The sequence below is a fragment of the Betta splendens genome, chromosome 19 (assembly GCF_900634795.4).
Source record: "Betta splendens chromosome 19, fBetSpl5.4, whole genome shotgun sequence".
NCBI classification, from domain to species: Eukaryota; Metazoa; Chordata; class Actinopteri; order Anabantiformes; family Osphronemidae; genus Betta; species Betta splendens.
In genome coordinates this window covers 3,421,875-3,446,213 of record NC_040898.2, presented here as the reverse complement: position 1 = coordinate 3,446,213, position 24,339 = coordinate 3,421,875, and the positions used below count along the sequence as shown (strand labels likewise).

Genomic DNA, 24,339 nt, shown 5'->3' with positions numbered 1-24,339 from the left:
AAGTGCCTTAAGGTTAAGCACCAGTATATTTTAAATGTTCTGAGAATGTTCTGAACATCCATGTTCTGAGAACTATAACTTCAAAATGTCTTCAAAAATACTATCTGCTACAGGTTTTCAGTGGTAGTGATGCCACATCTACAGTCATGTAATCGCTTTACAGCAGTCGCCAGTCATAACTGTCTTTAAACCTTATGTCATGACACAGGACTCAACAGATCTGTGACTGATAGCAGTTTAGCAGTAAAGATAAACTGAGGCAGAAAAGACCCTTCAGCAATCACATATAACCCTTGATCACAGCAGCTTACTGGTTCAAGTGGTCTAGTGTCCAACAATGAAGCCTTTAAATTTTGTATTCTAATCTGACTGTTCTTTTATGAATCCAAGAGGTGTAAATTATCCTTTATGATAAAATGATAAAAAAAATTAATTTCCAGAAATTAAACGATAAATCCCAAAAGGAATAAAAATCCACTAAATCCACACTAGTAGGGTTTCGGAACATGATTAAATTTCCCAAAAAGGTGAAAAGCCACAATAGTAAGGTAAGGTTCCATAAAATCAGTAAAGTGTGGAAAATAAATTAAGTTTGAACCAGTAATTGTTTGCTAAAGGGGCAATAGTGGATTCTGATTGGTTAGGAATGTTTAACCTTGGCCAATCAAAAGGCAGTGGAGGTGCCTCTGAAGTGCCACCTTGATGAAAGACTGACAGTTTGAATGATCAGTTTTGATTTTAACACTCCTATAGTGTGTTAAAAAAATCTTGCAATGCATTACAGCTGTTTGCTGTCACATTATAATAAAGACACCCCTAAACCATGAGAAAATGAAATGTAATTTGTTTAACTTTAATTTAAACTTTTAATTAATGAAATGGGTTATTGACACTTCTTAATATTGAATTGCTATTTGCAAAATGCACTTTCAAATTAAATGACAAACTCATTGTCATTTAAATTTGAAGTCTTTTTACACTTGTTTGCTAGCGTGGTACTAAAGACAGATTAATTGTTACTCTGCCTGCAAAGGTTTTGTACTAATACCCACTGAAAATGATGTGAGTCACGGCTGGAATGCTGGCTGACGAAAACACATAAACAGAACAGTCTGTTCTGTTTACATCCTGGCAAAGGACTGGAAGCAAGTACTGGTCTATATACCTGTACAGTGCAATTACCAAGTGAATCACATGATTGGGAGAATAAAGCAGGAACTAAAGAGGGCTGATCAAAAAGAAGTGACTACAAAATAAAACAGGAAATGACTAAGAAAACTGTTAATGAGTCCCGAGTTGTGACAGAACCCCCCTCTCTAAGGCGAATTTCAGACCCCCAAACACGGCACAGAAAACAGTCTCAAGGACTCTTGTGTTTGCGGGGGCAGTCCAGAGAACTGGAGAGTCGAGACGGAGGAGGCAGCGTCACCGCTGCAGCAGAAGGCAACAAGGGGAAAGCCATCCGTCCAGCAGCAGAGCACAGAGCATCTGGGAGGAGTCCATTGACCCACCAGATGCTGGAACCAAAGGGCTGAGCTGCAGAAAGGCAGCGCAGTGCAGGCTTGGGGCAAGGGAGCAGGGACAAAGCACCAGGCCAGGACTCAGCTGGAGACTAAAGGGGTCTGCTTTACCGGGCCACCAGCGACAGGGACCAACATGGAATTGCCTCTTCCAGGCCAACAGGGACTGGAATGGTCTCTTCTGGGCCAACAGAGACTGGACCTTGAGCAGGAGGCTGGCTTGACGGTGTGTTGGGGATATGCGAGGAGCACAAATTATAATAATTGGATTTATAGCTCCTGAGTGGAGATGCCAATTATGTCTATAATTTTGATTCACAAATTTGGTTATTAGCTTAAATATATATAACTATATGACAAATGTCTATAGCCAGGTATGGTTCCCCAGCCTGGTGCCTGGTTTTGGCGCTGAGATTTGAAATCCCTTTGTTCTCACTCACTACTATCAGGATGAGGACTTTACATGGAGGCCGCAGTGCCTCCTTTGTTTGAGCATGTGGGACCTTAATAATATTCTGTTAATGACAGATTATACAGATGAGGTCCCCCAACAGGTGCGAGAGCTGGGCGCGACTGGGCAGATGCTGGGCTTGACTGGACAGACGCTGAGCTTGACTGGGCGGTAGCTTGAGCTTGGCTTGACTGTGCAGGGGGTGGGGGTTTGAGCACGACATGGCTGAGCTGGAACTGGAGCTTGAGCGTGACGTGGCTGAGCTGGAACTGGAGCTTGAGCTGGGCCTGACGAGTGGGCTGGAACACAAACTGGGCCTGATGACTGGGCTGGAGCTCGAACTGGAGCTTGACATGACTGGGCTGGAGCTTGTACTAGAACTTGAAATGACTTGCAGCAGCAGTTGGGGCTGACCGTTGAAGCAGGGCCAGGGCTGTAATCAGTCGTGGGTACAGAATCGACACTTGAGCAAGAGCTGAAACTGGGCATGGTTGGCGCACCTGAGCCTCAGCTGGGCAAGATGGTTGCATAGGAGCTTGAGCTGGGCAAGATGGCCGCACCGGAGCTTGAGCTGGGCAAGATGGCTGCACCGGAGCTTGAGCTGGACCTGATTGCTGAGCTGGTGCTTGAGCTGGCCGTGACCGCTGCGCTAGAGCTTGCACTGGCTGTGAATGCTGCGCTGGAGCTTGACGTGGCTTGGCGTCAGGAGCAGCATGGGTCAGGCGTGGCTGGATGACTGGGAATGCAACGTTCAGTGGCTTCAGGCCGAGAGTCCATGACTGATGCCATCTGAGACACAGTGGCAGGAACAGACCATGAGACCTTTTGTTTAAGGCATAGTTCAGTTAGTCCCAGGGCCTCACCTAATCCAGGAGTACTCAGACAAAGTCTCACGACATCCAAGCAGCATGACTAGGGGCAGGATCAATAGCAGCTCAAACAAGAACAGGCTCAAGGGCAGGAGCAGACGCAAGACATGGAGCTAGGGCAACAGTGACAGTGGAATATAAAAACGCGGCAGCAGGAGCACTGGTGGAGACAACGACTGATAAGCAGGGGAAGTCCTGCAGAAGAACGAGACAAAGACACAGGAACAGCTGTGGCCTCCCGTGGCTGGGAAACGGGGCACGAGGAAAGCACTGGGTTTTCAGCTCCTTCCAGATCCGGCGTCCATAGCCAGGGACAAGCATGGACTCCGGAGATGAAGGCTGTATAATGCTGGGAGCTTTGTTCATTAAAACCACTCCACAGCACAGAGTCGTTGCTGCAGAGACGGATCAATGCTGCTTCGCAGCAGGTAGAGGCAAAACATGAACTGGAGGCAGTCGAGGAGCAAAAGTTGGGACGTGAGCTGGAGACGAAAGTGAGATCCCACAACAGAGTAATCATAAGGATGTCATCCAGCTCTTTAAAGTCCTCTAGTTGAGCCTCAAGGTTGAGCGCCTCTGTGCCGTCCCTCAATAAATTCCTGAAACACACAATGAAGTGCTCGGGTAATCCCTCCCAGGCGGAATCCATGACGTGGCAAAAAACGGAAAAACTCACTTCTCGTGATACAAATGGTAAAATAACCAAACTTGAAACAAAATACGTGGAAGCTGGCTGGGTCCAAGCGTGGCTATATTGTTGTTTTATTTCTTCTTCGTCTTCTTGTGTTAAAACTTAAAGGTGCCGCCACCTACTATGCTGGAGTGTGGACAAGAGTTGATCAATCAGGGAAAATAAATAAACAAACAAACAAAAAGAAAACACAAACAAACAAACAAACAAACAAACAAAAATCCTAGCTAAATTCTTTCAAAGCATGATTCCCTCAGACACAAGACGTGCCCTATAACTTCCTGACCTACTGAGTATTTGCTGTAGTGTGAATTCCTGTACACCCTGTGCCGTCAATGTTCTCCTCAATCTGTCCTTTGCTGAAATGTACTTTCGACAATTACACACCACAGGCTCCACTGATTCCTCCACCTGACAAAAATCACATAGCCCTGACTCGTGTTTTCCCATTAAACGTAATGTCTTATTGAGCTTTGTGTGTCCAGATCTTAATCTTGATATTATATTGTCTTCCTTTGTGTTTCCTCTTGCTGCCCTGACTGAAAATTTAACCCCCCATGAATATGACAACTCCTCAACCACATTAACTCAACCACATTAACTGTTAATTAAAAAATCTCTGATCCAGTTAATCGTCCCTCCTAACACTCCTAATGCACTTAATTTAATTATAAGTCCCTCCTTCCAGACCATGTCATATGCTTTTTCTACATCAAAGAAAACTGCCATAACTGATTCTTTATTAACCTGCTTTCTTGACTTCTGTTTCTAAACATATCACTGGGTCCATGGTTCCGCTGCCTCTCCTGAAGCCACTCTGATGAGGGGAAAGAATTTTCTTTGACTCCAGATAATACGTCAGTCTATCTGTGATCATCCTTTTTCATTATTTTACATAGATGCGAGGTCAGTGCTATGGGCCTATAATTCCCGGGGCATGATGGATCCTTCCCTGGTTTCCTAACAGGAATAATCACCGCTTCTTTCCAAGCACTAGGCAACTCCCCCTTGTCCCATACTTTATTATACAGCCCCAGGATTTTAAAAGCTGCTAAAGGTCCTAGATGTTTTAACATGACATAGCAAATTCCATCTTTTCCAGGAGATGTTACTCCAGATTTCGCTACCGCTCTCACCATTTCTTCCAGGGTAAATGGAAGATCCATAACACCTCCAGCAACACTACTTCTCTCCAGAACTTTGGCATGAGCTGCCCTAGTCCTCATCCTCCCTCTAACTCTATCTTCAGACAGGTTATTAGTGGGAGAGCTGAACAGCTGGGAATCAGCGTTCAACTTTTTGTCAACTTGCCTCTTTTCGTGGCGTAGAAACGTCATTTCAACTTCAAAAGCGTCAATCATCTCTCAACGTTCAAATCAGCGTCCTCGTATCTTCTATACTTTTCAACTGTTAAGCGTTTAAACATTGGGTGGTTTTTGTTAAATTTTCAGGTTTTCCATTAGTGTGTATTGGGTCAGATAGAGTGCGTGATGTCACAGCCAGAGTGCGAGGTTGAGCTTTTTAAAGACAGAACTTCTGTCTTTAACTCGTCACTACAGCCACAATTTTTACTCTATCAACGTAATTATTTTACAAAACCGTAGTCATACTTTCTAATGATGTCTCTGGCTATACCCTCAGACCTATACTTCAATCGCTATCGACCTCAAAGTGCAGAGAGATCTTGAAATTCTCCCATAGACTCTAATGATAATTTTTCGCAGACGTCTGGGGAGAAAAACAGAGGAGACGTATTTTGAAATTGCCACTGTGGCTACAAGCTTTTGTCCTTAAACATAAAATTCACACCATTTGCTCATTGAAGCCTTGGGACTCGTAAAATGAAATAATTTTTGTGATAACTATCATGGTTTAGCTGGAACCAGCCTGTTTATACAGGGTGAAACTCTGCTTTCACAGAGCAGAGTGAGCCTGATTTTTCCGCCTTTCGTCTCCATGGCGACGGCGCAGCTGCAGATTTGACTGACAGGTCAAAACTGCTGATACTCTGTGTACAGAGCAGTTCCATGCTTATTACTGATTACTCAACTACAATATTGGATTGTGTAGTAATTAAGCACACACTTCCTCTTAATCCTTTCAAAATAAAAGCACCAAGCCAAATAATTAGCTTTAATAGCAATATTTCTGCTTTTAGATGGGTAATTATGACTATTTAAAGATAGATTAGCAGTTTAGTAATTACCCACACATGCTTCCTCTACATCCTTTCAAAATAAAAGCACCAATGCCAATTATTAGCTTTAACTGCACTGTTTTTGCCTTTAAATGGGTAATTATGATTATTTAAAGACTAATTGACAGTTACGCTATTACCCCACACATTTCCTCTAAATCCTTTCAAAATAAAAGCACCAATTACAATTTATTACCTTTAATGGCAAGATTGATTAGAAAATTTGTGGTTCTGAATACTTGCCAATCGTTATAGAGACTACTTTAGAGTTCAGTAAATAGCCACTCAAACTTATTAGGGTGCTTTTATTCTGAAAGGGCTACATCTAAATCTTTTGCTTTAATAGGGCTATTCTTGCTATTGAATGATAAATTATGACTATCTAATGACTATTTTATAGTTTAGTAATCGCCCACACACAACCTCTAAATCCTTTCAAAATAAAAGCACCAATGTAATTTATTACCTTAAATGGCAAGATTTTTGTTTCTGACTGGTAAATTTTTACTAGTTATTAAACTATTACACAGGTAATTATTTACAAATACTTTCTTCAAATTAAAAAGCTAGTCAGCTTATTTATGATTGTCAACAATGCACTCTGGTCAACTTTTTAATCTTTGATATATTTTTTACCTTGGTCAACTTTTGAATCATTGTCATATTTTAATCTTGTCTTAGTATGACATTGGTCATCTTTTTAATCATCATCTTTTTAATCGCCATCTTTTGTCATCGTTTTAATCTTTGTCAACGTTTTCTCGTTTTCATCGCTTTGCCGTAGTCAACTTTTGGACGTAGTCAACTTTTTTGACGTCAGCAGCTTAATCAGCGTTTGTCATCGTTGCGGCAGCAGATCAGCTCTCCCACGTAATTTCTCGAGAAATTACTTTTTCTAGTTAGAACTATGAAGTTCCTTTGCCATCATTTCCACCTTCTCCTCACCTGTTACTGCTACTTCCTCAACGGTCTTTAATACTGGGTACTGGGATTCTTTCCTAACTCCTCTCATACTTTTAATCATTCACCAAACATCCCCAACCTGTGTTGTTTTTCTTATTTTATTACAAAAAGCCTGCCAACTTTGTCTCTTTGCCCTGCGTACTACTTTCCTAACATTTGCTTGTGCTTTCTTATATTCAGTTAAACTCCAAATTTAGTTCTTTTTAACACCCTAAAAGCTTTATTTATTTCTTTTACAGCATTGCCACATTCATCTGTCCACCAGGGAAGTGCTTTCCATTTCATTAGTGCTATCTTAATCTTTTTATCAATCTTTTCAACATCTTCATTCAAGTCCACTTTACACATCTCTCTCTCACAAATATACGTAAACAATTGCCCTACTAAACACCCACCTCCCACTTTTCCCTCCATTCCCTCCGTTACGCAACATTAAATTACACACCACTGGAAAATAATCACTGCCTAATGATGTTTCTTCTACTACCTCCCATTCACACCTCCCACTTAAATTTAGGTTCTAATGCCTCCCCATAATGTGCTATGAGCATTAAAATCACACACCCCTCCAACACCCTCCTTCCTATCACATGTGATAGAAGCATAACCATATATATGAAATTCTAAATGTGACCTCAACCACGTCTCCTGAACACAAACCACATCTGATTTAAGGGCCATGTCATCTATGTATTTTTTAAATTATTGTCTGTTAGCCAGCAAACTTCTTGCATTCCATTGCAGCGAAGCATTGTCAAGGTTATCCAGCCCCCAACTGTTCCTGATTCGTCTGGAGGCTGAGGTCTTGTCTTACCTCCTCCCAACTCAATCCTCTGATGTCAAACATGGGCTGCTGCTTTAACAATAAGCTGAATCCTTTCTATTTTAGACTTAACTTACATTGTAGCATTTAATACACCTGCAATGAAAGTGACTAACTTCAGATCTAACATTATCTTCCCTTCTTTCATCTGATCAAGGTCCTTCTCAATAGATCTCCGTGCATTGCCTCTTTCTTCATCTTTTCCTCTCTGGTTCACCATTTTTACTGCCTCCGCATAGGTGACTTTACTCTGTGCTATAACTGCCCTTTCCCTTCTCCTAACTTCACACCCACCGTATTAACACCTTTGGTATTTGAGTTTTGATGTTCAAAACTATTGTTAACTTAACCAAATACCTTGTCGCTATTCCCCTCTCCTCTGCAAACCTCAAAATAATTTTGAATTTGCCACTTGCCAGATCCCCTCTCTCATTCGCCCCTTCTTCACTACTCCTAACCCTCTTTGTCCTAACACCTCCAATATCATCCCTTCTTTTTCCCTTTGTTCTATCACTTCTTTGACTTATTTCTATATCGTCTTCACTTCCAGCTACTTCAGATTCCCCCATCTGTGCCTACCCGCATCACCTTTCTTTCCTCTGTTGGACTTTTTCATCCTAACCAGCACTCGTGGCCAACTGTCAGCCAACAATCTTGCCTTTATTTCTGTTTTATCTGATATTTCTTGGTGTTTAGTTGATTGTAGCGTTTTCACCATCAACTGTTTTTGTGTTTGATTTCCCCGCCACCTACTCCTCGTTGAGCTACACCAATCAACTACTGGGCTAGATTGTTCTGTCAGTCTACTGGTCTATATACAGAGTGCAATGACTGATTGAATGCAGGTGGTGAATTGCATGGGCGGGAGAATAAAGCAGGAACTAAATAGGACTGATCAAAACCAGACGTTCAACAATATAAACAGGAAGTGACTACAAAATAAAACAGGAAATGACTAATAAAACCATTAATGAGTTGTGACAGTTATAATACACAAAATGCCACAAGCAATTAAAGCCATGTAAAAACCTAGAGAAGCAAATACACACCACAATAAAGTGATTTATGTCCTGCATCTTCCTTGCCATTGTTGTCCAGCTTGTCCAACTATCCATTCCTCATGTGATGCCCTTTTCAAGTGAGGGCTTTGCAAAACAAAAAGCAGCTTGATACAAAGCGACGGGGGCAGCAGGAATGGTTGATTCTGGGGTAGCCACATTGGGCTCCTGCGGTTGGGTTGTAGTGGCTACTAGGACCCATTGTTACATTTGGGGGGTTGGTGTGTTTCTGGAACTGGGGAGCCAAGGCGGGCCTCCCTGCCGCTGTGCGAGGGCGGACCAGGGGTGGAGAACTGGACGGGTCCAGGAGGGTTTCTTTGGGAGTGCCTGCCTGTGGCGGTGGGGTTGGTGGGAGGACCTGCCTTGGTGTCGGTCTTCACTGGGCCTTGGGTTGGAGGTGGACCTCCCTGCAAAGCACAGCCAGTCGGGAACCTGACTCTACGGACCCTGCTTTCCAAATACATTATCCAATGCTCATCCACTTAGTTATGTGAGGGGCATCCTACTGATGGAGGGACTTGGGGGGGCACTACAATTTGCCCCCCTGGGGGACCACTGGATAGGGCCTTTGCTCAGGTGGTTCTGTCTGCTGGGCTCCTCTGCAAACTGGTCTTCCAGAGTTCCTCACACTTAAGCACATACACATACATTTAGGGGGTGGGCTTTTTCACTGGGGCCTGGAGGTGAGGGCCAGCTGTGGTGCACCCACCAGAGGATCACCACCCAGTTTTAATTACACAATAGAAATCTAGTGCTGGGGGACACTGTCCACGAGACACATTGCCAGCCAGCAGTCGTGCTCTTGGAAATCTCACACACTTTTAATGCACTCTAGTTCCACACACTCACATTCAAGCTGGGCTGCATGGCCCTTCTTCTGCCGACTCCACCGTCGGCCTCATATTGCAGGCTTGATGTAACACTAAAGGATATGGTCGGCCGATATGGTGGGCCCCATGCCACTCTTTTGGGGGTGGCCGACTGGGGGTGGGCCCTTTTCTTGGCACAGGGGCTTCTCCTGTTGAGCTCCAAACGGACTAAGGAACCACAGGCTCTATTCTCTCGGATGGACCCTCCCACTGAGGGGAGTGTTTGCCTCTGGTTCTCCCGAGATGGACGGTGTTGAACAGTGGTCCGTTTTGACTCCAGGTGGCTTAGGTTGAGACACCTGCCCTCCTGGAACTGAAGGTATGTAAGCTACTTGGCTACAAGGTTTCTTCCCTCCGATCATTTGACTGATTGTGGTGGCCCGGTTCCTCTCAACACTCTTTTTTTTTTAAGTGGCATTGGTCATGCTTCAACGTTTTTCTCACCCTTTTTGGTGAATAATGTTATGTTACAGCTTTATTAACCTTTTAGTGGGAGACACTAGAACCGATAAACAGGCTTCCTAAAGTTAGCTGTAAGTACAGCTGTCATTTATTATTAATAATGCTTGATGAGGATAGTTGTGCTACTGTATGTCACAGCTATTAAGTATTACTGTATATGATTATGTATAACAATATATATGCATAGATGTGTATATACAAATGTATTTATGTGTGTATTTGCCCCTGGTTGCACTTTTTCTACTTTGAGACAGGAGGTGAACCGGCTGCTCCACCTCCTGTTTGTAAGCACACTTATTACCATCCTGGATCAGCCCAATGACGGTCATGTCGTCTGCATACTTCAGGAGTTTCACAGACGGATTCCCTGAGGTGCAGTCATGAGTATAGAAGGAGAAAAGCAGTGCGGAGAGGACACATCCCTGTGGTGCGCCTGTGCTGATGGTGCGGGTGCCAGATGTGATGCTGCCGAGCCTCACCTGCTGCCTCCTGTCGGTCAGGAAGCTCCTGATCCACTGGCACGTGGGATTGGGGACGGTGAGCTGGGTCAGTTTATGCTGGAGTATTCCAGGGGTGAGGGTATTGAAGGCTGAGCTAAAGTCCACAGACAGGATCCTGACATATGTGCCAGGGGGATACAGGTGGTGCAGGATGTAGTGCTGTCCCAGGTTTACTGCATCATCAACTGACCTGTTTTTCCTGTAGGACATGCAGAGGGTCTGTGATGTCACAGATGTCAGGTCAACAGGTCTGTAGTTATTCAGGCTGGTGATGGTGGACTTCTTAGGGAGGAGCACAGTGGTGGACTGTCTGAAGCAGTTGGGCACTGTAGACAGCTGCAGAGAATGATTGAAGATCTGAGTGAAGATTGGTGCTAGCTGGTCAGCACAAACTTTCAGACAGGGTGGGGAAACACCGTCAGGTCCTGGAGCCTTTCTGGTGTACTGCCTCTGAAGGAGGCGAAAGACATCTCAGTCACAAACCTTCGGTGTTGATAAGGAGGCTGGTGATGGGAGGGTTTTGGGGGGAATAGGTAAGCCTATTGACTGGCCAGGAGGTGTGAGATGGTTCAGTGTGGTCTCACTAATCCCCATGCAAGGCTCATGATCCGCCGCTGTGACATACAGTAGTCAATGAATAGCTGCCTTGATAACGCCCCCTAAGCCTCTCCTGTGTAGAAATGTTACTAGAAATGTGTAGCAATAGTGCATTGATCCACCAGGTGAAGCAGTGATGTCTTATCCAGGCACATAGATATACTCTCAGACTGTAAACAGATGGCGCTTGTAAACTACCAAATTCATAACAAAACATAGACAAAACTATTTCCACTATTAATTGATTATTGGTGTCATGTTCCTCTGCCATCTATGCCTGGTTACCTGAACAACTGTTGGAAAGCATCTGTGATCTGTGATCACATGATATCAAACTAGAAGTACTACTCACAGTTAATCTACAGTATGCAATCCCACACAGATTCATGTCTTAAAAAAAACTTGATCTTCACTTCACTTCACACAAGAAATAGACAGTAGACAACCACTTAGTGATGAGATGAGACTGCTAATAAACCCCAGGAGGTAGCAAATTCTCCCAAAAGAGAGGCGTCATTGTAAAAAAAATATTGATGAATAGTAGAGATGGGGAGTTCGATTCTTTTAACTGACTGGATGTTCAACTCTCGAACAGTAAAGTGAACAAGTCATTTCAATTCAGTCGTTCATTTCGTTCATTTACAGCAGGCGACACTGTGGTCAAACACTATATACCAAAGACAATATGGTTTGCAGGGCCCTGTTTTCCCTGGCCAAGGGGAGAAGCACAACTACTGGAGAGAAATATAAAAGGTTAGTAGTAGTAAGGTAGTTCAACATGGAGCAATGATGGGAGGTTATTGGATAGAAGACATAGCAGGAAACAGAGAAGAAGGACCTCTATCATTAAGTGCTTTGTAGGTGAGAAAGAGAATGCAGTGCAGAGAAGCTAATGTAGGAGAAATGTGAGCTCTCTTTCTAAGTCCCGCCAGAACTCAGGCTGCAGCATTTTGAATAAGCTGTAGACTTTTTAAGAAGCTGTTAGGACATCCTACGAGTAAGGAGTCCAGCCTAGAGGTAACAAATGCATTAATCAGTACCCTGCGGTACTCCAAAGCTAATTTTTGTGCATATGGAGGATTTGTCGTTAACATGAACAAACTGCAATCTGTACAACAAATGGGATCTAATTTCAATGCTATGTTCTTATCTCTTTAATGGAATGTTATGATCAGTTGTATCAAATGCATCACTAAGATACAGAACAAAGACAGAAACTAGACAATTGTCTGAAGATAAGAGAAAACCATTAATGACTCCAACCAGAGCTCTTTCTGTGCTATGATGTTTTCTAAATCCTGACTGAAAATCTTTGTATAGGTTATTCCCACTCAGGTGGTCAGATAATTGTTAAGCCACAATATTTTCAAGAATCTTAAAAATAAAGGGTAAATACGAAATGGGCCTATCGTTGGCTAGTTCTCCAGGGTCCAGAGAAGGTTTTTCCAAAAAAGGTTTGACCACAGCCACCTTAAAAGCCTGTGGTACATAGCCTCTATGTAAAGATTGGTTGATTTGATTTGAATATGGACAAGCTGATTAAAGGTAGAACTTTTTTGACTAATCTGGTTGGGATTGGGTCTAAAAGACAAGTGAACAGCATGGATATTAAGTTAACTCCATATGAGTTATAGAGGAAAAGCTCAAAGTAAGCTAACCTCCTCTGATTCACGAACTTCTTCAGAGGAGCCACTGTGTCTAAAATTGTACGTAGAGAAGCTGCAGCATCATCTACAAGACAGTCAACCTTTTAATAAGCATTAAATTGACTGTTCTCCTCTAGTGTAGCTACAAGAGTCAAAAGATGATGGAATCATCTGCTTGAATCTCGCAACAGCAACATCAGATAAACTAAGGTAAGATTGCTTTCCCGCAGCTGCAAGGTCAATTATTGTAAATTCAAAAGTTAATAAGAAATGTTCAGATAGACAGTAGACTGTCTACGTCTACAGTCTTTAGACCACTCACAAAACCAGCTCCGGCCCCACCCAGACAAACCTGGACAGCGAAATTATCTACAACATTTCAGTCACCCACTGTGAGACAAACTGACATGGCGCCATTAGGGTTCAGAGAGTGCTCTGCTGTTGGTTGTACCAACCAGTATCGCAGCCTTTTCATTTTACCAGCGGTGCAAGAAAATAAACTTTATGGATTAATTTTATTGTAAATGGTCCGGTGCCGGCACTGATGCCTAAATGCTTGTTAGTGAATACGAGGGTATATTTATTGGGCTTGAGGTAAAAGAAGGGCTCTGTTAGCGCGTTGTTAGTGCAGCGTTTCCACTAGCGCTAGTCCTCCACATTATGTTCAGTACAACTTGGGTTTGGCTGCAACAGTAAGTTGTGAGAGTCAGCCGTGTTTCTAATTACTACCGAGCCTGTCGTGTGTATGTCGTAGACCTGTGAATTTGGGTTATGGAAGTTCTATTAAATTTTAACATGTTTGATGTTGCTGTCTTCTCGTGTGTTGTGTAAGTGTTGCTTATCTAGCCAGCTAGCTGTAAATGTGACATTGTTTTTTTATACAGGCTTGCGCATCCCAGCTACTCAACTGTAGCCCGCAGTGGTGTCCTAGTTTGAGACACCACTGTGGGCTGTGGGCACACCGCTTGCTGTTGCTCACCTCAGGAGCAAAGGTATGTACATTTAACAGCAGTATAGATATGGACAGATTTTGGATTTCAAATTTGAGTAGTCGTAGTTAAAGTATTCATAATCTGATCTACATTATTGTCTACAGTCGTAGCACTTAAAAGTATCAGCCTTTACCGCAATCAGCTTTCAATTTCATTTTTCATTTTTTTACTGCGTTGGAGCGTGTGTTACGTCTTTTTTGTCTATAGGTGGCAATCAGCCCCCACACTTGCCCCTATGACGCTGTACTAAGACCATGTTATATGGGCCCATGTAGAGTAGTGATGTGTCGTTCGTGAATGATTCGTTCAATATGAACTAGTCTTTCATATGTGTCGGGAGGAACGAGTCCTCTCAGTGAACGACTCGTTCAGTACGTGCAGTACCTTCTCTCGCCACATAGCAGCACTTGCTTAAGCAGGCTCGGTAGAGCAGCAAGCGCTCTAGTTCGTTCCTGATTCGTTCCTACGGATTCTTATGGATCATTTGTTCGTTCTTTTGTCACGTTCCAGCTGTGGCTCAGCTACGGTGCTGTGTGGACTGATAAACAAGGAAATGAGCGATGTCTGATTTCTGACATTTATTATATATGTAAAATGTGTTTGTAAATAAATACTTGCGAACATTATATCAACATGTTAATTTTGTGGTCCTGTATACTGCCACAATCATAAAATATAATAATAATAATAATAATAATAATAATAATAATAATAATAATAATAATAATAATAATAATAATAATAATAATAATAATAATAATGTCACGTTTTGGCCAAGATAAATGCACCTATGCACCAGGTAAATCTTTTAGGGAACTTATTGTTACTTTGTGCTTTAAACGTCTCACTAATTGTCAAAATAAGTTTCCCTTTCACTTTACCAGCCGTCATGTAAAAGGCAGCTCGGGCTGCGCGGTTTAGTTCATCGTTCTCGTTCATAGTTCATCGTTCACAGCTCAGGCTCAGTTGCGAGCACCAAGTACTACAGTTCTTTTGGGACTCGTTCCCATGGGTCGTTCGTTCATTCACTTGTCACGTGACCGCCGAGCCGCACAAGCTCTGTAGCAAGCAGCAAGCACTCCAGTTCGTTCCTACCACTACCAAGCGACTCTCGTGCTGTTAAACAACAATGGCAGGGAAGATGCAGGACATAAGTCACCTTAATGTGATGCGTATTTGCTAGGTTTTCATATGTTTTGAATTGCTAATGGTCAGTATATAGTGTTTGAGAATCGCGACCATTATTACAACGCCCACAGCGCCACCTGCTGTAAATGAACGAAATGAACGACTGACTCGAAATGATTCGTTCACTTCACTGAACGAGACTTAATGATTGGAGTCAATTACTGAACAATCATTGTTGTTATCTCATTTTTATATTTTGGCCTTCAAGAAAATAACAAATGAAGAAAAGGGCTGGCTGCCTGTATTATTCAGCAGACGATTGTAGTATTTTTACATACAGCTATAAAATGGATCTTTGAACAACATTAAGGATTTTTTTTATTCGAATAGCATGTATAGCATGCGTAGAGCAAAGCTGTCAGTGGTTACTATTGCTTTGTAGTTAAGAATTTGAACCAGAGCCTTCAGGGTCAGCCCTGAAAAATTAGGTTTAAATCCTGATTAAGGCAACAAAAAACGTGGAATTACATGTTTATTACATGAATTACATAAATATATGCAAAACAGATATTTAGATATATTCATCTATGCATTCAATTGCAGCTGTTTAAAAAGTTAAATTACATTCAGCAATACATTCAGCATGGAATGCTCTTTGTGCATTTTCTTATGGAAATGCTTTTTCTAGTTATTATTGTGGGGTTTTCCTTACGTCTTTCTGCATTTAAATACCCCCACATACTTTCAGCTAAAGAAACCATTCAAATATCAAATTGTGCAGCTTTCCATGGAGAAGTATGCTATTATCTTTTACATTCATATGTCATACTTCAAATTATTTAGCTTTTTTCAACTTTTGTCCTATTGAAATGAATGGAAAAAAACTTTTCAACTTTTGTTGTTGTTGTCGTGTCTTGTCTTCTTTCTAATGATGTGCCTGCTTACTGTATGCCCTCAGAGCTATACCTTAGTCTGTATATGCCTCAAAGCGTACTTGTCTCCACCTCACACACCAGCCAGTTGCCAGATTGTTGCGTGCATTTCACCACTTTCCAGCATTCCTGTTCTTGTCCTGCTTCATGATCCTGACCTTGTTCTGACCACAGTTACCGATTCCTGCCTACTCCTTGTCTGCCTTGTCAACCGATCCTGTCTGGTAACGACTCTGCCTGTTTTTGACCACAAGACTGTCTCATCCTGTACTGTACCGCAATCCGAGCCGGTATGTTATCGAACCCTGCCTGTCCACGGACCTGAGACTGCCCTCTGTACTTTATTCCAGCACTTTGTAACACACTGCGTATGACCTCGCCTGAACCCGACCTTGACTTTGTCCAATAAACCCTTTTCTACCATCACCTACGGTTGTCTGTGCCATGCATGTGGGTCCGTCACCTCCGGAGACCTGACACTTTGTATCAGGTCTACTTTTAAACTATTGCGAACTTAACCTTTGCTTGTTAAGCACATACACGTCATCCAAATCCTTTAAAAATAAAAGCACCAATCTATATATTTAGCCTGAACAGCACCTTTTCCTTTGTAATAGGCAATTGGGTTTAGTTAATGAGTCTATTTTAAGTTTAGGTATTAGGCACACACACCTCCTCTAAATCCTTTCACAATAAAAGCACCAATTTATATCTGTAGCTTTAATAGCTTTTTTTGCTTTTGAATGTGTAAGTTTGACTAGTTAATGAAACTTTTTCAAAGTTTAAGTATTAAGGACACACACATCCTCCAAATCCTTTCAAAATAAAAGCACCAATCTAGATATTTAGCTAAAAATAGCAATAATTCTACTTTCAACTGGTTTATTATAACTAGTTAATAAGACTATTTAACTATTTAACATACATGCAACTGCTTCCGCCATATTCTTTTAAGATAAAAACACCAATTCAGATCTTTAACTAAAAAAAGCAATATTTATTCCTATAACAAGTTCATTATGAGTACTTAAGAGTATTTTACTATTTCGTAATTACCTGCACATGCTGCCTCCAAATCCTTTAAAAATGAAAGCACTAATCCAAGTTTTTCACCTACATAGCACATTTTCCGCTTTTGACTGATTAATTATGATTAGTTAATAAGACTATTTTACTGTTTAGCAATTACCTGTTATTATTATTATACTATTTATGAATACTTAATGAGCCTTTTCACAATCTAGCAATTTAAGACACACATCTTCAAAATTCTTTAAAAATAAAAATACCAATACAAATCTTCAGCCTAAATAGCACCTTTTCTGCTTTTGACTGGTTAATTATGATTAGTTAATAAGACTATTTTAATGTTTAGCAATTACCTGTGCATGTTACGTCCAACGCTCCAACCTTTTTAAATTTAAAATTCAACTATTTCCTATGCAGTTACTGTCAGCTGTTTGAAATGTTTCTACAATTTTCAAATATTCCCTTAGCTCTTGGACTCCAGATCCAAATCCTTAGCTAACGATAGCATTTTTTTTGCTTTCAACTGGTTTATTATGACTACTTAAGACTATTTTACTGTTTCACAATAACCTGGACATGCTTCCTACATATCCTTTCAAAATAAAAGCACAAATCCAAATCGTTAGCCTGAGTATTACTTTTTCTGCTTTTGACTGCTTAATTATGATTAGTTAATTTAGAGACTTTTTTAAAGACTATTTTAAGCAGCTAGTGTGGCTGAGTGGCAAAAAGAGCATCACCCTGATGCAGGAATTCCTGGTTCAAATCCTAGCTAGAACAAGTTTTTCAACAATATTCAGAGGAAGGATTTACAGGACTGTGGTCATGTGTGAAATATTTTATAATTTTTATTGAAATGAAACTGCTTTTGTTTTATTTGTGCACATTCAGCTTTGCAACTTTTCTTCGATCTGATCAGCTACACATTCTACTCATCAGATGTTTTAACTGATTAATTACAAATAGTTAATTAGAATATTTTACAGTATAATGAGGCATGTTCATGCATTCAGTGCTTAATATAACTACATTGATTTCCTTCAAATAAATTTAGTTATATAGTTAATATATCAGCAACTTTCAGCTATATCATATAAGGGTAATCTGTAACTAGTCATTCACACTATTTTACACTTTAGCAATTAACTACACACTCTTTTTTAACTTTCCTCAATTTAAAATTCAACTGCTTCAGCTTCTTCTAGAAACATTCAGTTCTGTTTAAACAACTCATTCTCTTCAAATACATTCATCTGTGCTTTACATGCTTCAGCTATTTTCAGCTGTCATAAGTGTTTCATCTACTTTCTTGCCATGCTGAATGTATTCTCCAGAAATACAGTCAGCATGGCAGCATTCATGGTGCATTTTCCTATGGAAATGCTTTATCTAGATATCATAGTAAATAGTGGTACTTCCGTACATTTTTCCATGCTTAACTACCCTCCGTTCTCTGGTGAAACCCTCAGAAGCCCCCCTCCAGTTTGCATATCAACCTCAGCTAGGAGTACAGTAGATGACACCATCATTCATCTGCTCCATCTCACCTATAACCACCTGGACAAGCCTGGGGCTCTAGTGAGAATCATGTTCTTCGTTTTCTCCAGTGCATTTAACACTTTTCGGTCTCTGTTGATGGTAGAGAAATTTAAGGACATGCATCTTTTACATTTTGTATTAAAGGACATGCATCTTTTATTGAAAAATTTTAGATCATTTTTATACTTTAAAATATCATTACACAAGATGGATGTGTGATACCCCTGAGCAGTAGTGGGCTGCCATGCAAGCTAGTGCGAAGTGTCTTACTTAAGGACACACTTGATGCTCTAGTGGGTTTGAACCTGGGACCTTTTAATCTTAGCCAATGCTCTACCAACTGAGCTACCAAGCCACTGTGGCAGGAACTAGAATTAGAATTACTGGGAGGAAATCTGTAGTCAAGCTTATCTATTTGTTCTAGGCATATCAAAATGTAGTGTAATATAGGGTATCAGGGTACGGAGAATTTTAATGAGTAGAATGTTACACTATGCAGAAGCATTACAGGAATAGTTGGCCTCATTTTGTCCATTGGAATAAAAAACAAGTAATGATATCAGGCTCTACCTGATATATCTGCTTCAAGGTTGGGAGAGGTGACAGCCATCTGGCAGATGTAGGACAGAAGGTTAAAACCCTCTCTCCCAGCTCTGAGGTGGGTGTGAATTTCTGTAAGAGATGTGACTCTGTATCTCTGCCTTTAAATGATTTTGACCCACCAATTAGAATAAATTCAGCAACATTTCTTTGAACTATATTACTGCCTCTGTGTGAACTTTTCTCTGTATTATCTCTGTCCAATGACACTTGCGTTTACGTTAACAGAACACAGCACAAACCCTTAAAGGATGATTTTAGTTTAGCATTTGGGGTAGACACAACAAACATAACTAGACTCCATGCGAAATATTCAAACAGAATTTGATCAACAACATTCTGAGCTGTCAGCCACCTATTACGCAATTTTTGTTCTTTTCATTTTGCAAAATATCATACACAATTTGACAATTATTGTTCTGATGTTACCACAATATCAAAGACTCAGCATTACAAGAGAAATGAAGGTGAGCAAATTTAAAAGATTGACCTAAAGTTTGCTTCCTACACTCAAACAATCATACAGGGAGATGAAGCAGAAAAAAACATTTGTGCTTCCTGGAAAAAGAACCTTTGAAAGGACACACCTTCAAAAACAGCTTTACAGTGTGCAGGCTCACATAGTAGGGAAAAAAAGACACAGGATGCAACTTGATGGCTAAAAGCACTTGGGTCTAAAGGGATGTGTGTGTCTGTGGAGATGTACGCCTCTGATGTGGAAAAGTGGCACTTAAAAACACAGGCAGGGTATGATATTGATTGGCCATCATTGTCTATCTCATGCCTAGCCTTTGTTACTTGGACCATCGTGGAGGCTGCAAGTGGATAGGGATAAATGGAAGAAAATCATAGCATTAAGTCTTTCAGACACAGCAAATCTTGATAATGGTTTTCAGAAGCTTGTACCAGAAAATAGAAAACCTATATACAAAAGATGACATTTGAGTAAATCTAACAGCTTTCCTATCATCTTGGCTACTAAAACTCACAACAGTCTTAACAGCAACATCCATATTCATATTAATACCTCACAGCAGCTGTCTGGACATCACAATATCTAAAACTAAACCCTGTTAATGAAGGGCATGGATCAATATTGAGCTGCGTATGTCAGAATATAATGTGACTAACATCAGTTTTGTGTTTATTAGTGAAAATCTTAGTATCAGTGTCAAAGCATTAGCTTTTATTCAGAATAAAATGTACAGACCATCCAAATGATCAGATACCTTGGTTAGATGATTAGATCACAGCTTATATAAAAAGTGTATTAGTAGTATAAAAAAGTCTCTAGTTGGACAACAGTGCAGACCTATATAATATATAGATTAATGTACTTCAATGCAAAATGTACTTCAATGAACGGGTGTGTGCGTGCGCATGCGTAGGTACATGCATACGTGTTTCTGTCGCACATTTCTGTGTTTTTTATGGTATGTAACATGAAATCAGTTGTATCAGTTGTTAAAGTGCAAACAATCAAATCAAACAATCATTTTACTGAAAATGTAGCTACAATAGTTTATAGTCAAATTACATTTAATTTAATGGTTAAGTGAATAATATCACATGTCATATCAGTTATCCCAGAAAAACATTTTATTTCATTTATTTTATTTCAATTTAACATTTCTAGGATATTGACGATGTTGCATTTATCACAAACAACAAATAAACCAATTCCATTCGTCGTGCCTCCCCCTCACCGTCCTGCCCCGCCTGTGTGCGGATACCCGTCGCCGCGCGCGTCACTCCGCTTTCGTTTCTGAATCACGACGATGTATAAAGCAGCAGCGGAACTGAGTAGCGTCGCTGCAAGGTTGGAGTAGCAAGCCGGATCAGAGCCTGAGGATACAAGCAATATTGCTGATGTATTATATAGTTCTACCCGCAAACATACAGTTACTGCTTTCGTGAAAGATGATTTTTGTAACAGCCCTCCACTTCAACCAGAAACTGTCCATTCAAAGCACGAAACGGTCATCCCCTACATCACCGGAAACCGCACAGGTCTTTACGAGCTACAAATTAAAACCCCAAATAAACCGACAAATAGAAAATAGTGCCTCCTAGACATGGTTAGAGAAACAGTAAAATCAGAAACATGCACAGACAGGGCAGTGTTTTATGACATTATGTGATCTTATAAAAATGCTGTAAACTACAACAGTTGAAGAAAGAAAGCCAGTAGCCTATTTGACACCATCAAATAAATATTGAACTAAATACTAAATGAGTGGATGACCCCCCCCCCCCCCCCCAAAAAAAAAAAGAACGTGTGGATGAAACCTGTCTTTACTTTCCAATTTGTAAAAGATTTCTAACCATATTTTGCATCTTGTGTTCATACGCTGACAAACGTTTTCAAAATAACGGGTCCTTCACTTATGAAAAATATATGTTTTATTGTGTAGCTTAAGGCCGGAAGCTTCCTTTAAAATCCGCCACACTAAATGCTGGTCCCTTGCAGTGACAGCCAGAAGTCTCGGAGAGACTCGCCACCTGCCGAGTTTTACTGAGTTCCTGAGGCGTCTCTAGGTGTCATTCCGATCCCACGGATGTTCCGCCTCATTTCTCTACGTAGTCTCCGTTCTCTTTTTTCCACTGGATCGAGCATGTTTGACTTTCCGTGGTAACAACAGGATGATAAACTGCGCCAGATGAATGGACGTATTCGTTGTAAGGCGCACTGGAATAATAGTGAACTGAGAGAGGACCAGTGTAGCTGCTCGGTTGTTTTTGCCTGGAGTTCATCTGTTCTTTATCGTCTCTGGAATTGTTGGACTCATTGCTAGGAACGGTTAACGCTGTTTTTTCCACAGACCGTTATCACCCTGCTATGTGTCTGGTGTGGAAAATATCAAGTAGTAGGTGTAAAGCGGGATACAACCGAAAAGAACACGACATGTGTTACTGATTCCTAGGTTACTATATTAACCTGTGCGTGATGTGCGTGGAATGAAAACAGAGGATGGATATCATTTGGGAACTACTGACCATTCTTCAAGCCAGTTTTATTGTGTGCATATCAGGTGAGTTTTGGGCGTCATTTCGGCGATTGCATCAAATAAATTGTAAAACAAGAGGCTTTGTGTGTGTGTGCTCGCGCGCGCGTGTGTGCGCGTGTGCGCGCGCGCGTCTGCGTGTGAGGGGGAACAAGGTGACATATTGTGACAGGTGGAGAGAAAACTGCAAAATGTACTTCAATGAACTGGTGTGTGCGTGCGCATGCGTAGGTACATGCATACGTGTTTCTGTCGCACGCATGGTGGGTCTTTCAACAGCAAGTGGACTTGGACATGATGTGTTATTTTATGTATCTGTTCGCTGCATATGAACATCGTCAGCTTCCGTCTGTGTCATTCTGAAGTGTCTCTTGGTTCGATAACAATTCAGTCACAGTTAATATCAAATAAAGCAGTTGTGCGCACCGTTGAGCGCATGGCACTCTGCGGTGTTGTGAACCGATGCGCAGATGCTCAGGGAGAAACATGGCACCTATTTGAATTTATGGTGATTTCTCGTCAGTCCGCATTCGACGCGCTTGCGTTATGTATGTAACTGTAAAATAGACATGTTTTTATTAGGAAGATTGCGGAAAAAATGTTTTTGTCTTCTTATATGGGTTTTGTTCATTTGGGGCATATAAATGGATTGATCCAGATGTTCAAAGTTAAACTGGCCAAGTGTGATTCTGAATAAATTTATTTTAGTGCCTTTCATCTACAGTATAATGAAATTATTATTACAGTGCAGGGAGGTAGTAAATGAAGCAAATGATTCCTCCAACTCATTACTTTGTAAATATGCTTAAAAGTTCATTATAACTATACTCTCTACATGCTACGCAGACTCTTCCATTGACCTTTATACTTCACCTCCCTCACCATACTATACACAGCTATAAAAGTTGTAAAGCTGTAGAGATGTTTGTTTGTTGGACTGATCTTAAGACCTTGTACAGCTTCACATCTTTTTATAAAAAGTCCATGACAGAAAGAACATGTTTAAAAAAAAATTCTAATTTAACTCATTTTGAATAAAATGTTACGCTTGACCCGCAACCACATAAAGTAAATGTCTGTCATCCAGCTCATGTCAAGGGTGGCCAACCCTGGTCCTCGGGAGCCACAGTCCTGCTGGTTTTACAACTCTCTCTGCCCCAGCTAATACTAATTACCTTAACCAGGTTTGTTCAGTCAAACAGCAGCTAACTGACCCACCTGATCAAGGAAATCAGCAGAAAAAGGTTGGAAAACAAGCAGGACAGTGGCTCTCGAGGCCTAGGGTTGGCCACCCCTCAACTAGTGATAACTAACTTATAGTTATAATACAATGCGTTCTATACATTGTATACTTAAAGTTACTTAAAATTACAAATCTATCTTTCATTCTAAACCCAACAAGAGCTTTTTCTTTATGATTTTTGGTGGAGTTCAGGAGTTGCAATATGTGGATATGTGGACTGTCTGTTTGCATACTCAGTGTTATAAAATACTAGTGTGTTCCTAAAACTTTCAAGCCCATATGTCATCTGTACTTGTTGCATAGATTAAGCTTTATTAGATTAAAAATAATCCACTGATGATTCTTTTAAGTATAAAATAACCAGTACGTTCATGGTGGTGACATATTTTATATGTGTAAACCACATCACACTATGGTTGCACAGCTGAGCCTGGATTATTGTGTCCATTTAAGTCTCTTAAGTGCCACTTTAATCTTCAATCTATGATGTAATCGAGAGAGTGTAAAGCTTTGTACTGCTCCAATGACAATGAACAGGGGATTCACCCTTAGGTGATTATTTGAAAAGCAAAAACTGGAATAATAATTTGAAAGCTGATTGGATTGGATTTTTATTTAATTTCTTGTAGCACTGCAGTATAGTGGTAACTTTCTTTTAGGCTGACAATACTAGGTTTGTGGTACTGTTACGTGTACAGCACAATCAAAAATATTTACATAAGTTAAACTACTGGAGTCAAGGCAGGAATCTGATCTCTAATGGAACTTGTTTTTAGGTCTAGCAAAGTTTCTTTTGCCCCAGTTGTAAAAGCCTTCAGCCTAATGGATTTGTCACTGGTCTTAATGTTGGGTCAGTCTCATCTGAAGTCTCAATTCTATAATAATCAATAATAATAATAATATAATCAATAATAATGATTTGCAAAAACGTTTTTCTTTTGGAAAGAATATTGAAATATTTTGAGCAGGAGTAACCAACCTTTGTGAACCTGCAGCTACTTTTTGGGCACTGATTAATGTGGAGGGCTACCACATTGATACACACTTTTGTAATCAGAAATTACATCAAGGGTGGCACGGTGGTGCAGTGGGTAGCACTGGCGCCTCACAACTTTGATTCCCCGGGTGGCTTTCTGTGTGGCATTTTCATGTTCTCTCCAGGTTCTCCGGCTCCCTCCCATGGTCCAAAAACATGCATTACATTGATTGGTCACTCTGAATTGCC

The 24,339-nt window shown here is 40.8% G+C and overlaps 1 protein-coding gene across 8 annotated transcripts in view; it reads left to right on the top strand.

Moving 5' to 3' along the window:
* Positions 1 to 21,323: 21,323 nt before the first annotated feature.
* Positions 21,324 to 24,339, top strand: part of ca10a (carbonic anhydrase Xa) — a 361,550-nt gene continuing 358,534 nt past the window's right edge. For 2 of the 8 annotated variants that reach the window (XR_005896960.2, XR_005896959.2), the window contains exon 1: positions 21,326 to 21,898. Coding sequence is in view for 6 of the 8 variants with exons in the window: in XM_055504324.1 (XP_055360299.1) it covers positions 21,838 to 21,898 (61 nt within the window). In the remaining 2 variants the exon portion in view is untranslated. Of the gene's footprint in view, positions 21,899 to 24,339 lie in introns of all 8 variants that reach the window. The other 6 variants (XM_041068359.2, XM_029133907.3, XM_041068360.2 and 3 more) reach the window with 4 other exon arrangements.